Raw genomic sequence first — 13,884 nt, forward strand, 5'->3', positions numbered from 1 at the left:
AAACTTTCCACTTTGCCGCCATCTCCAACACACAGGTGCCTTGCAGAGAGGCATTACAGACTCTAAGCAACATAAGGGGATAATAGGCAGGTGACAAACTTGGATGCAGAACTACTTTTATGAAATGTCTGTGAGAGAGTCCGAAAGGTGTTGGGGATAGTACAGTTCCAGAGCTTGCAGCTAAGACACCCGAAAGTTCAGGTAGCTGGGTTGATGAATTAAAATTGGAGATGCGCAAGAGGCCAGAATTCGAGGAGTGCAAAGTTCTCAAAGGCTTCAGGTCTGCAAGAGTCTATGGAGACTTGGAGACGTGATCCCATGGAGGCATTTGGGAAAATAAGGTGAGGACTTTTGAATTGCAGTGTTGCAGGACTAAGATTCTCTTGGTTACCATAGGTGTGATGTGCGAACAGGACTTGAAGTACATCTGGATGAAGGATGACTTGGATGAACGCAAACGTACCAGCTCTGGGGCAGTTGGTCTAGGCGTAACATGGGCAAATGTGATGTTTTGCAAGTTGGATGAACTGAGGCCAGGCCAGAATCGAGAAATGCTATGACAGTGAATGTAGATGGTCCTTGGATATGGTCAAAAGCTCAATTCAACATTGAATGTGAAGCCAAGTTTGAGTGGTTTGTTACAAAGTATTACCGAGATGAGGGTTAAGCAAAAATGAAAGACAAAAATCCTTAATATTTCTCGTATTTAATGAAAAGAAATTTCTGTTCATCTAATACTGGATATCAGTCAAGCAGTGTGTGAAATAGCAACAGTTGAGGTGATTGTGAGCTAGAACTGATACTACAGCTTGTGTATGGAACCTAATCGGAGATAATGGTACATATCAAAATATTGAACTTGAACTACTCACTGAAATCTGAAAGCTTAGAAACATGCTCAAGTAAAATCAAGTACATTTGCCAGTATAGAGGTTGTTTAGTCTTGGTACTGACCTATTCACAACCAGTGAGTGGATTCCATATTCAAATATTTTTGGCTCGGATAGAATCCATTAAACATTGTATCGTAGAATCATACAACAAAATTGTTTGGTCATCTGTTTCAGGTGGTTTTTGAAACTTATGTTGATCATGATCAGTCCTTTCCTACTACTATTTAGCATAGGTCTGTCTTTGGAAAATGAATAAAGTAAGATGTGGCACTGTTTTGGCGGAAAGAACATAGCATTAAAGTCGACTAACTGCCCAGAGTGGTGTTTGTGCAACTGTGGAATATATGGTACCATTGGTTGTTTGCGCAACAGGAACATGCCTAGTTATACCTATATCTTTAAATTGTGTGAAAAATCTGAGGGCATTTCTTGTTTTTGTTTCGAGCTCTTTAAAACTAAATCTCTCAGTATTGTCGTTTGTGGCAGTTTCGTAGCTAGTTTTAAGGAATCAGATAGGGTTGATGTAGAGAATCTATTATTTCCACTGGTTGGGCAGTGTAGATCTTGGGGTTGTGATGTAAAACATTAGAGCCAGACCTTTTGGAACATCTTTTGCAAACAGAGGTTGATGTTGGATCAATTAATGTTTTAATTAGAGTTTATGATTTTTATCAAAGACATTGAGGGTAGGTTTGTGGCCCAAAGGTATATGGAGAGGACAAGTCGGGCATGATTTTATTGAATGGCTGAACGTTAACGGACTAAATGGGTTACCTCTGTTCCTGTATGATTTTTTTTAAAGGAATGTATGGAATATACAAGAAATTTGAGGGGTAAGGGGTCCCTTGGTGAAATGCGAACTGGGTTTAAGAATTGAAACGTTTAGCATAATAGTTTTTTGTAGGATATCTACACAGTTTGAACTTGTTTTCCAAGTTCATCAACTGTTCATAAATGATACTTCGTGCGTTTATCAGCTTCTTTAATTGTTCTGTAATTACTTAATTTTAATTGCCAGATAGAAAATTTAATATGATGAATCAATGTAACAAAATCGCATACATTTTAATGAACAAATTCCAATAAGGAGCACTGTTTATTGTATCTCTTTTAAAACACTTCTTTCAGTTTTTGATCCTTCTGCAGTCACCAAGAGGGTAGAACACTACAGCGCAGTACAGGCCCTTTGGCCCTCAATGTTGCGCTGACGTGTGAAACCAAACTGAAGCCCATCTAACCTACACTATTCCATTATCATCCATATGTTTATCCAATGACCATTTAAATACCCTTAAACTTGGCAAGTCTACTACTGTTGCAGGCAGGGCATTCCATGCACTTACTATTGAGTAAAGAACCTACCTTTGACATCTGTCCTACATCCATCACCCCTCAATTTAAAGCTATATCCCCTTGTGCTAGCCATCTCCATCGGAGGAAAAAGGCTCTCATGTCTAACTTACCTAATCCTCTGATCATCTTGTATGCCTCTATTAGGTCACCTCTTCTTATCTCTTAACGAAAACAGCCTCAAGTCCCTTAGCCTTTCCCCATAAGACCTTCCCTCCATACCAGGCAACATCCTGGTAAATCTCCTTTGCACCCTTTTCCTGCTTCCACATCCTTCCTATAATGCGGCGACCAGAACTGTACACAATACTCAAAAGTGTGGCCGCACCAGAGTATTTTTACAGCTGTAATATGACTTCATGGCTCTGAAACTCAATTCCTCTACCAATAAAACCTAACACACTGTACACCCTCTCAACAACGCTATCAACCTGGGTGGCAACTTTCAAGGATCTATGTACATGGACACAGATCTCTCTGCTCATCCACACTACCAAGAATCTTACCATCAGCCCAGTAGTCTGTATTCCTGTTAGTCCTTCCAAAGTGAATCACCTCATGCTTTTCTGCATTAAACTTCATTCGCCACCTCTCAGCCCACCTCTGCAGCTTATCGATGTCCCTCTGTAACCTGCAACATCCTTCCACGCTATCCACAACTCCACCGACTTTAGTGTCATCTGCAAATTTGCTAACCCATCCTTTTATGCCCTCATCCAGGTCATTTATAAAAATGACACAGCAGTGGCCAAAACAGATCCTTGTGGTACACCACTAGTAACTGAACTCCAGGATGAACATTTCTCATCAACCACCACCCTTTGTCGTCTTCCAACTAGCCAATTTTTTGATCTAAGCAGCTAAATCACCCTCAATCCCATGACTCTGTATTTTATGCAATAGCCTACCATGGGGAACCTTATCAAATGCTATACTGAAATCCACATACACCACATCAACTGCTTCACTCACATCCACCTGTTTGGTCACCTTCTCAAAGAACTCAAGGTTTGTAAGATGTTTTGAGTGACTTGCTGCTGCGTTTCTGGTGCTTCAAAATGAGCAGGAGAAGTTGGGGATGGCATAACTCCTGACTAAATCTCTGCGCCAATGATCCTGTTTTGTACTCAGTGATTTATGGGTGGAATCAAAAATTAGAAGTAATGCAGTGTCATTTGTGGTGCACATTGGTGCTCCATTTCAAAACATTTCAATACGTTTTGCCTTAATCTATTGAAAATGTATCTCTGGGGACTGTTAGTCTGTAGTTGCAAGTGTTTGTTAATTGTAATTATTTTTGACTGGGTTTCAGGTGGACATGAATAAAGTGAACCTAGAAGTCATCAAGCCGTGGATTACACAGAGAGTGACAGAAATGCTTGGGTTCGAGGATGATGTTGTTATTGAGTTCATCTTTAATCATCTTGAAGAGAAGGTAATGATTGGAAAAATGCAAGAGTATTTAAAAAGTTATTGTGATGTGGTTTTTCACCTGGACATTTGGTGAAAGAAAGTTATGTAAAGTGTCAGGTTTGCTTGTTTTCTACACAGTTAATGTCGAAGACAGTATAAAACGTGGTTTAAAAAGCTGCAAGGATAGCTTTAAATATGATAGGTTTCTTTAGGGACCATTTAGCACTTTCAGCTGTTTTCACAAGGGTACATTGAGAAAGTTCTCCTGACTTACTTTCTTCTGAAAATACTAGTTGCAGTTTAATTTGGACTCAGAAATAAAATCACTGGATGTACGGGGTGTTTTAAAGTGTTTTGTGTAGCTTCATTTGAGTTCACCACCTTTGTAGTTTTCCTTACTTAAAGGAAACTAACAAGAATGTCAATTATGGTATTGAACAGTCAGCTGAATCTATTTGCATATGCATGGTTGGGTCCTCTTCCTTAAGAGTGCTTAATATACTCTTGTGAAACAGTTGAAAATATTGAATGACCCCCTCAGTTAGCCCTCAGGTAACAAAAAGAAAATCCATCTTGTATGTGTTCTTATTTGTTTTGTTGTATAATAAGCGCCTTTGACAGCATTTTTCTAATGATCGTGTGATTTATGATTTAAAAGGCCTGAACCAAAATGGATGTTATTCCGTCTGAAGTATAGCACCATCACCTTGTTAGGTCACAGCAAAGTGAATTCCAATGTCGCTCTGACCCTCCTCCCTTGATGATGCAGTGTGTGTTTGGAGGTGAGTTGTGTAAAGTGACCAGACGAAAATCCTCATGCCACTCAATGAAGAGCACTCGGACAAACTTTACACTGCTCAGAAGTAAAAAGTGGAAAGCAAAACAGTAGCCAGTCTAGATGAGGAAAAATGTACTATTGCAGATAAAATTGTTTCTGTAATCTAAAAACTTGATATGGCTTTTTAGTGAAGCTTTAGGTTTATTAATGACCAATATGAAAAAAGTACTGTTGTTTTTGAACTTTTAATTAAAATCAAGATGTTGGAACTTTTCTGGAGGGCTAATTGTTTTCTTAAAAAAAAATACTCAAAACTTCAACTCGCCACTGCAACCCAAGGGATACTGAGACTCCATCTTTCATTTGGGGAAGAATATTTAGACATATATAAGAGGAAAGTCATGTTGATGTGGAGCTACAAATGGTACATATTGAACTTGTGCCACCGTAAGGTTCTATCTTTCATGCGACTGAAATGTATACTCAACATTCAAATGCGTCTGATCTAATTTGTCCACGTAGAAATGTTCAGGCTTTTCTTATTTTACAAATGAATAACATGACAACAGCTATACTGGTAGATAGAATCCTGTATGGAAGCAAAGTGTACATCTTGAAAGAAAATTTATCCTGCTTACTTCGCTTGAAATGTGCCTCTTAATAACTGATCATGGAATGACATTGGTGGTGAATAAGGAAAGGTTTGCAGCCCAAGCCATGCTGCCCTCCCAGTTGCAGGAGGATGCAAGCAGCTCACAAGCAAGGCAAAATATAGTAGTGTAGACTTCCATGTTAACTCTGTTGCATTGATAGATTCAGTGTGAGTTGCCAACATGTCTGAGACTTCTCAGAACTACCAGAAGATTCAAAGTAGTGGTGACTCGTTAATGTATTTGTTTACAAATTAAATGATCTTCTGAACATCTTTTTTAAACCATAGAATGTATGCTATATATATTTAGATATTGAACAAAATATCTTTTGTAAAGATAAAAATAGCTTGGCATCAGCTGTAGAATATTTCTAAAAAGAAATTTTTGAGCAGGGTTTGTCCATGCTTGAAGAACTATCTTTTGCAGCCCTGTATTTACTGAACAGTAACAGCCTTAGATATGTTGACTTGCTGTGAACATAGCCAATTCATTTAGCAGTGTTTCAGTATAGCATAAATGCACTTAGCATAAATCTCATTTATACTTAAAGTAGCATTAGTAGATACATAGGTCATGAAAATCAGTGGAAGGATCAGCATGTAAATATCTTAGTTCATCGAATTAATACATTGTAACATAGTTTAGGTGCTTGCATGTTACTAAATATTGTAGATTAATGTAAAAATCAGATTTGGAGGTAGCAACAGCTCTGCTTTACTTGGAGCATGAAGGCAAGTTTATTTAAGCAGAAGTTTAATATAAACTGTTCATTTTTCTTTTATGTGGCTGTTTACTCATTATTGCTTGTTCGTCTCTTACAATTTAGATAAATGATATAACATTATACTCAAGGTGATTGAGTTGCAGTAGGGAGTCGGAAGCAACCCAAGGGAACATCTTTCTCTACAGGGGACTTGGAACTTTGGGTTCAGGAGTCGACCAGAAGAAATTGAAGACCTCAGGACTCTGTACTTGCTTTATGGTGTTCTGACACGTTTGTGTGTTTTTTTTACTGGACCTCGTTGCTCTGGCAACCAATGTGCAGTACCCATTCACTAAAACAACAGAAGGCCTATTGGCCATTGTCAGGAAATAGTGAGAGGCAGTCTGGCCTCGTAAGTGGGATTTAAGTGTATTGTTCATATTGAAAGAAATCTTAAGAAGACAAAGATGGCACTCAGCCAATTTATATAGGCTGATAGATTAGGGAAGTGGTACGCAGTATAGATAGAAAAAAATTAATGTAATTTGCTATTATCTAAAGCTTGAAACTGTCAATTTTGCCTTAATAATATTGAGGTAGATTGAAAGTAGTGAAGTGGACTGCTTTTGGATTTTTCCAAATAACCTTTTTGCCTTCATCTTGTGTCTGTTGCAGAACCCAGATGCAAAGCTGATGCAGATTAATTTGACGGGGTTTTTGAACGGAAAGAATGCAAGAATGTTCATGGGGGAGCTTTGGCCATTGCTCTTGAGTGCACAAGAAAACATCGCAGGAATTCCCTCTGCCTTTCTAGAACAAAAGAAAGAAGAAATCAAGCAGAGACAGGTAATCTGTAGATCTCTTTAGATGGTAGAACTAAAGTATTAGGTTGAGATCGAATATTTTAGAGGCATTTTTCTGTGACTTGAGTTACAGATCTCAGGAGTTTTGTAATTTGCGTATATGGATAAAGGTAATATTATTTATTGCCTGCCTGCTGTCAACTTCACTTTACTAGTATTTGCTCTGGGAATAATTTAGAATGAGGGACGGTGAGCAGTGATGCTGTTTAAGTCCTAGTGGATGGAAATTTAAAAGCATTGCAGGAATTGAAATGAACTTTCACTTTTAATACTGTTGGGTTCCTATTAACACCCTCAATCCTAACATATAGATGGGATTTTTAAACTGTGTACCACGTTGCAATCATTGCTGAACAATTCCTTATCCTGAAGAACTAATTTTGCACTAGTACAGTGCTAAACCTTTTACGTGATTTATAAACTATTCATAGATCCTCAAATAAGGACATTTGTTTTAATATTTCTGTTTCTACATTAATCCCATTTTGTACACCCCAATCTTTTTGGTGGCTCAGTGGTTAGCACTGCTGCCTCACATTGCCAGGGACCCGGCTTTGATTCCACCCTTGGGCGATTGGCTGTGTGGAGTTTGCACATTCTCTGTGTCTGCGTGGGTTTCCTCTGGGTGCTCTGGTTTCCTCCCATAGTCCAAAGATGTGCAGGCTAGGTGGATTGGCTGTGGTAAATTGCCCATAGTGTTCAGGGATCTGTAGATTAGGTGGATTATGAGGGATAGGGCTGGGTGGGAAGCTCTGAAGGCCAGTGTGGACTTGTTGGGCCGAAGGCCCTCTTTCCACACTGTCGGGATTCTATGAAAATTTATTATATTTGCTATACAGTGAGTAACAAATGAAGGATGGTAAATGCCTTTAGAGAACATTAATTGAATATCCCACCTTTCCCTTTTGCTTGTGTCTCTTTCTCAGTTTATATCTGCAAGTAGAAATATTGATAGCTGCTGTTTTAACTTTTAGCAGCAGTATAAATGTGTTGATACTTAGCTGTTTGTTTTGTACTTGCGTGGAGGTTTAATAGTCAGAAGAGTGTTTTCCCAGTTCTAAACATTGCTTAGTTTAAAAGTGATTTGTTTCCTTTTGAATCCAGGAATTAGCTGCATTCATAATTAACTGTGGAGCATTGAAACATAATGGAATACATGTTTCCATCTATTCGCAACTTTGTGAATTTCTTGTTGTAGATTGAACAGGAAAAGCTAGCTACCATGAAGAAACAAGATGAAGAGAAGGAAAAAAAAGACAAGGAAGACAAAGAAAATAGAGAAAAAAGGGACCGTTCCAGAAGTCCAAAGAGGTGATTAAGAATGAAGTCTGTGTTATAAGGTTATGGTTGTATTCAGTAGTTACAGTGTATATAATCTAGTTCTTTTTAATTTCAATGTACCAATTTATATCATGCAGTATAAGTTGCTAAGAGTATTGCAACTTGCTAAGTCCATTTTTTCATACATAATGCACGAGCAGTGTAGTATGATGCATCAGTTACTGCCTGCCTTTATTGCATGTTGTATTCCATGCTATATAGATGTGCTTAAAAGAATAAAATAACCTCTCTAGTCTCCTTTTTAATTTTACTGTCCAAAGGATTTACTGTATCCTGATGCAGTTCACCTGTGAAATGTGTTCTAACGAGCATCTGTCACGAATACTGTGCTGCACGTACAATATTTTGTGGATGGGATGTGGGGATGAGATGGAAATTATAATAATAGTTTAGTTTTTTTTTTTCAAGTTCACTTCATTTTGTACTTTTGTCTCAAATGAATGTCCAGTTTGGCCAACTCCAGTTTGAACTGCACTTTTTTTCAGTTATATAATTTCTTCACTTATATATTTCTTTGACCCACCGGCTCCCCTTCTCTCTCCGTTCCTTTTATAAGTGTTCATTCAAAATAGCTTCTAGTTTTAAAGGAGTCTAAACCTGAGCTGTTAACTTGTCTTTTTCCCTCCACACATGCTGTTTAGCATGTGTTTTATTTCCAGCACACACTGTTCCTTTTTTGGGTTTGTAGTGTCTAATATTTTGTTCATAATGTGACTATTTCAATTCTGGGCATGCTGACTGCTCCCTAGCATTTAAGGCCACTCAATATTTCAGTGTTGTCTGCCAAATATCTTGGGTCACTGGCGGATCTATTGAATATTGTAGACACCAATCTCTGCTTGAAGCTTCAGTTCTAAAGCTATTTTTTTAAAGTATGCGATGTTGAAGTGGATGCTGTATTTGTTTTTTCTATTTTTCTTAAAAGCACTGTAAATAAACACCAAAGATATGGGTCTCATCATTTGCTTGAGGCATTTTAAAAAGGGTCATAGAAATATTGAATTTTCCTAGCTGTTTCATGTATTTTAAGTCCAGATTGAAAATCCTTTTGGCTTTTCTGATCAGAAAATCAGAATCTGTGAGCTAAAACAGTAAGTTCCCAATGAGAGAACCTAAATCATCTTTATAACGTCTTTGTATTTGTTCAACAGTTTCTCAGATTTCAGTGATTTTTGAAAGGTTTTTTTGAAAAACAGTAATCACATCTTTTCATGAGGATTTCCTTTGGAAGCATGTTAACAAAATCTCTTTTCTAATTATATAAAACTTTGTCAAATATTGAATTCTCTGTCCAAGTTTTAAACAAAAATGAACTCTTGTAGGCGTAAGTCAAGATCTCCATCCCCGAGGAGGCGGTCCCCAGCAAGGAAAGAACGAAAGCATTCTCTTTCCAAGTCTCCTCGTCGTAGGACCAGAAGCCGGAGCAGAAGTGCTTCTCCAGTGTCTAATATTAAGAAACCTGAACAGCTGTCACCTGAGCCAGATCTTTCACTAAAAGAAAGGAAAGAATCTCCTGCTCCAGAGGCAACTTCAACAAGGTGAACTAGTGATTGTATTTAAGTTTCCCAACTTAGTGAGTTTTTAATATCTTGCCTACATTGAGATTTGTAACAATCAAATTAGTTACAAAATTAAGAAATCAGTTGGAAATGAATCTGGAAATATTGTGGGCTATGTCTTGGTACTTTGAAAGCATTAAATTGTTGTAAACCAAGGTTGTGTTTGGAGAGAAGATGTTTTTAGGATGCCTCTTAAAAAGCGGTTGTGAAAAATGTTGAGACAGCTGAAGTATTTGATAAATTTTAATCTTCTTTGATTTTTGCACATACTTCCAATCTAGAACACCAGAATTTAGGGAATAAGAGAAGAAAAAAAAATTGAAAGTATGTTGAATCTGTAAATAGTGATCATTTCCATTTGTTAGCTGTAACAACAGGTTTGAATTGCAGTTGTAATTAAATAAGCATTTGAAACTTAGAATAGTGTTCATCAAACCTGTGTTCACAGTAATTTTGGGAGAGAGTATTGAACGTTCATGAGACTAAATTTAGGATTAGGGCATAAGGAGGGGTTTTGTGAACATTCTAGTGCTTATAATGTGGCTTAACTAGATATGTCTGTACATGTATTGAAGAAACAACATATTGACTTGGTGCTGTTGAATAGTGATATTCTGAAGGAAATCAAACCTGTGATACCAGAGGTGAAGGAAATTTTATTAGAACAGTCGACAAAAAAGGAGAAGGAAAGAAAAGAAAGGAATCGACATCGATCACGGTCGCGGTCAAAATCAAAGTCCAGGTCCCGTTCACGCTCTCATTCACGGGCAAGAAGGCGTCCTCGGTCTCGATCAAGGTAAGTTATTTTCCTTTCTCTGTCTTTGTTAATAGACATTGTAACCACATTTTTTAACATTTTGGATTACATATTACAATTGCAATATTTCAGGTCGTATTCACCTCGAAGATGGCCCAGTCCAAGACGGAGGTCACCGCCTCCTCGAAGGAGGAGTCCACCAAGGCGTCTGCCGCCACCACCCCCTCCATCCAGGCATAGGAGGAGCCGGTCACCTATTAGAAGGTATGCTTTAATTTCAGATTTCCTTAAGAGCTGTAATTTTTAAAAAAACTACCCATTCACAATAATAATTTGAAACATGGAGCTGGTCTTAAATGTTCAGTATACACTTTAAATTCAGTCTGTTGAGTTTGAAAAATAGAACAAGTAAAATTAATATTTTGGAAAGCTCTAAGATCTGTGCTTTGTCCTATTTCCATTAAATATATTAGCTATCCAACAGAGCAGTTTTCTATAGCATTAAAAATTACCACCAGTCTCTCTCTCTCTCTCAGTTGTCCAATACTGTGTTGCCTGTGCTAAAGAATTCGAGGAATCCAACAATCTTAAGGCAGAAGCCTAAGACTGAGGTTGTGAATATGCAGTCTACTTTTTGGAGTATACATCAGACATCAAGTTCTGCAAATCAGTTTTGCTTTTGACCAAAATTGCTGTTGTCCATTTCTTTACTCAAATAATTTTCAAAAGACAAGTGATTGGAACAATTAAGAAGCAACATTCTGAAATGATAACCTTTCCAATTTATGCTTTGTGTGTTAACTAGGGTATCTCTCTGGTTTTTGCTATGTGGTACTAACTGACAAAGCATCAATATGCCAAATATTTGCAATTCACTCACCTGGAGCCTCGTATTGGAAATGGCCATGAAGTCTTGTATTATAGCAGGACTCCTGCTTTTTGGGGGCTGGAATCTTGGCCACCTCAACAACAGCTAGTATTGTAGAGGGAGCTGGCTGTGAATATCCTAAATAAATCTATTCCCATTTGCTAGCAGTTCATAAATCTTTCCTATTCACATACCCATTCAGATGCCTTCAAAATATTGCAATTGTACCAGCCTCCACCACTTCCTGTCGCAACATATTCTGTACACGCACCGCCGTCTGTGCGTCTTTTTTATCTTTCGCTTCTCAATACCTTGTAGTTCTGGACTCCCCACCTTGGGGAGAAAACCAAGTCTCTACACTGTCCATGCTGCTCTTGATTTTATAAACCTCTACAAGGTCACTGCTCAGCCTCTAACACACCAAAGAAAATAGCCCGGATCTATTCAGCCTCTCCTTATAGCTCAAACCCTCCAACCCTGGCAACATTCTCAAATCTTTTCTGTACCATCATGTTTCACGTCTTTCCTGTCATAACGAGACCAGAATTGCACGCAGTATTCCAATAGTGGCCGAACCAATGTTCGGTAAAGCAGTAACATGACCAATTCCTGTGCTCAATTTACTGACCATTAAAGGCAAACTTACCAAATGCCACCTTCACTATCCTGTCAACCTGTCACTCCACTTTCAAGGAACTTAAATCCTGCACTCCAATCACTTTGTTCTGCAGCACTCCCCAGGACCTTATCTTTAAGTATGTACAGTCTTGCCTGCATCTGTCTTTCTAACATGCAGCACCTCATGTTTAGAACATAGAACATAGAACATAGAACAGTACAGCACAGAACAGGCCCTTCAGCCCACAATGTTGTGCCGACCATTGATCCTCATGTATGCACCCTCAAATTTCTGTGACCATATGCATGCCCAGCAGTCTCTTAAATGACCCCAATGACCTTGCTTCCACAACTGCTGCTGGCAACGCATTCCATGCTCTCTCAACTCTCTGCGTAAAGAACCTGCCTCTGACATCCCCTCTATACTTTCCACCAACCAGCTTAAAACTATGACCCCTCGTGCTAGCCATTTCTGCCCTGGGAAATAGTCTCTGGCTATCAACTCTATCTATGCCTCTCATTATCTTGTATACCTCAATTAGGTCCCCTCTCCTCCTCCTTTTCTCCAATGAAAAGAGACCGAGCTCTAAACTAAACTTCATCTGCCACTTTTCAACCCATTGGCCCATCTGTTCAAGATCCCGTTGTACTCTGAGGTAACCTTCTTTGCTGTCCACTACACCTCCAATTTTGATGCCATCTGCGACCTTAGTAACCATACCTCTTGTGTTTGCATCCAACCATTTTGTATAATCGACGAAAAGCAGTGGACCCCACACCGATCCTTGTGGTCACAGGCCTCCAGTCTGAAAGCAACTCTCCTCCACCGCTTTGTGTCTCCCACCTTTTGAGCCAGTTCTGTATCCAGATGACCAGTTCTCCCTGTATTCCGTGTGATCTAACCTTGCTAACCAGTCTACCATGAAGTACCTTGGTGGCTCCAAGTTTGAAGTCGTGCTCCTAGGTCTAGACTGTCCACAAGGAAACATCCTCCATGTCCACCTTGTTGAGACCGTTCAGGATCTTGTACATTTCAGTTAAGATCCCCCTCACCTTTAAACTTAAACAATCCTTGGCTGCCCAACTAGTCATCACATGCCAGTGAACTGTTTCTGGGTGTCAATCTAGTAAACTTCCTGTGAACCACCTCCAATGTATTTGCATCCTACCTTGCATAAGGAGCACAAAAGTGCACACAATATCTGTGATGTGGTCTTATGAATAGGCATAGTATCCTTTTATGTTTAAATCCTGTTGTAGTAAAGGATACCCTTTTTGATTATGTGCTGTACCTGCATGCTTAAAAAAAAAACAAACTGCAGATGCTGAAAATTTGAAACAGCAGAAATTGCTGGAGAAACACAGGTCTGGAAGTATCTGTAGCGAGGAAGCAGAGTTTATATTTTGAGTGTGGTGACTCTTCATAAGGACACAGTTCTGAACTCAACAGTTAACTCTGCTTTGTCTCCACAGATGCAGCCATATCTGATGTGTTTCTCCAGTATCTGGTTTTATGACTTATGCACCAGAGCACCTGGGAATTGTGCAGTTGTTCTCCATTTTACTAATGCTCTTCCTGCCAAAGTGAAGAATTTCTCATATTTTTTGTGTTGCGTATTGTCTGTCAGATTTTTGACCACCCTGTCAGTATCTGTATGCAGTCTCCTCCTTTTGTCTTCGTGGTGTACCTTCCTTTCTATCTGCAATTTAGCTATCTCGCTTTCTCTCCCCTCATCGAAGTCATTTATCAATTATGATAAGTTTAGGCCCAAACATAGACCCTTGTTGGACTTGACTGATCATATCCTCCCAATCTAGGAAGAAGCCATTTATGTACTATTTTCTGCCAGCTAAGCGGCCAGTCTTCTATCACTGTTAAATTATTACCTCTTACAGCTGCCGCCTTGTTTTTCCCCTCCCCCAAAAAATCCCCTGATGCATTGTTGTGACTGTAGTTCAGCCTCCAACTCAAAACCCTGAACAGAAGTTCCTTGAATTTCAAAGAATTAATGCAGACATGTTTGCACTGGAATGCAATAGTTTCTGGGAGCTTCCATATGCTGCAGATTTAATATATCACCTAAACTA

General features: G+C 38.8%; 1 protein-coding gene across 4 annotated transcripts in view; it reads left to right on the forward strand.

Annotated features, from left to right (window-relative positions):
- srrm1 (serine/arginine repetitive matrix 1) overlaps positions 1-13,884 on the forward strand; it is a 53,623-nt gene that overhangs the window by 15,647 nt on the left and 24,092 nt on the right. For 3 of the 4 annotated variants that reach the window (XM_048557803.1, XM_048557805.1, XM_048557804.1), the window contains exons 3-8: positions 3,556-3,678; positions 6,466-6,636; positions 7,852-7,964; positions 9,317-9,532; positions 10,161-10,349; positions 10,443-10,574. In XM_048557803.1, coding sequence (XP_048413760.1) covers positions 3,556-3,678; positions 6,466-6,636; positions 7,852-7,964; positions 9,317-9,532; positions 10,161-10,349; positions 10,443-10,574 — 944 coding nt within the window. Of the gene's footprint in view, positions 1-3,555; positions 3,679-4,317; positions 4,439-6,465; positions 6,637-7,851; positions 7,965-9,316; positions 9,533-10,160; positions 10,350-10,442; positions 10,575-13,884 lie in introns of those variants that run through there. The other variant, XM_048557806.1, reaches the window with a different exon arrangement.

Source organism: Stegostoma tigrinum, chromosome 24, assembly GCF_030684315.1.
Source record: "Stegostoma tigrinum isolate sSteTig4 chromosome 24, sSteTig4.hap1, whole genome shotgun sequence".
In the NCBI taxonomy this organism is placed as follows: Eukaryota; Metazoa; Chordata; class Chondrichthyes; order Orectolobiformes; family Stegostomatidae; genus Stegostoma; species Stegostoma tigrinum.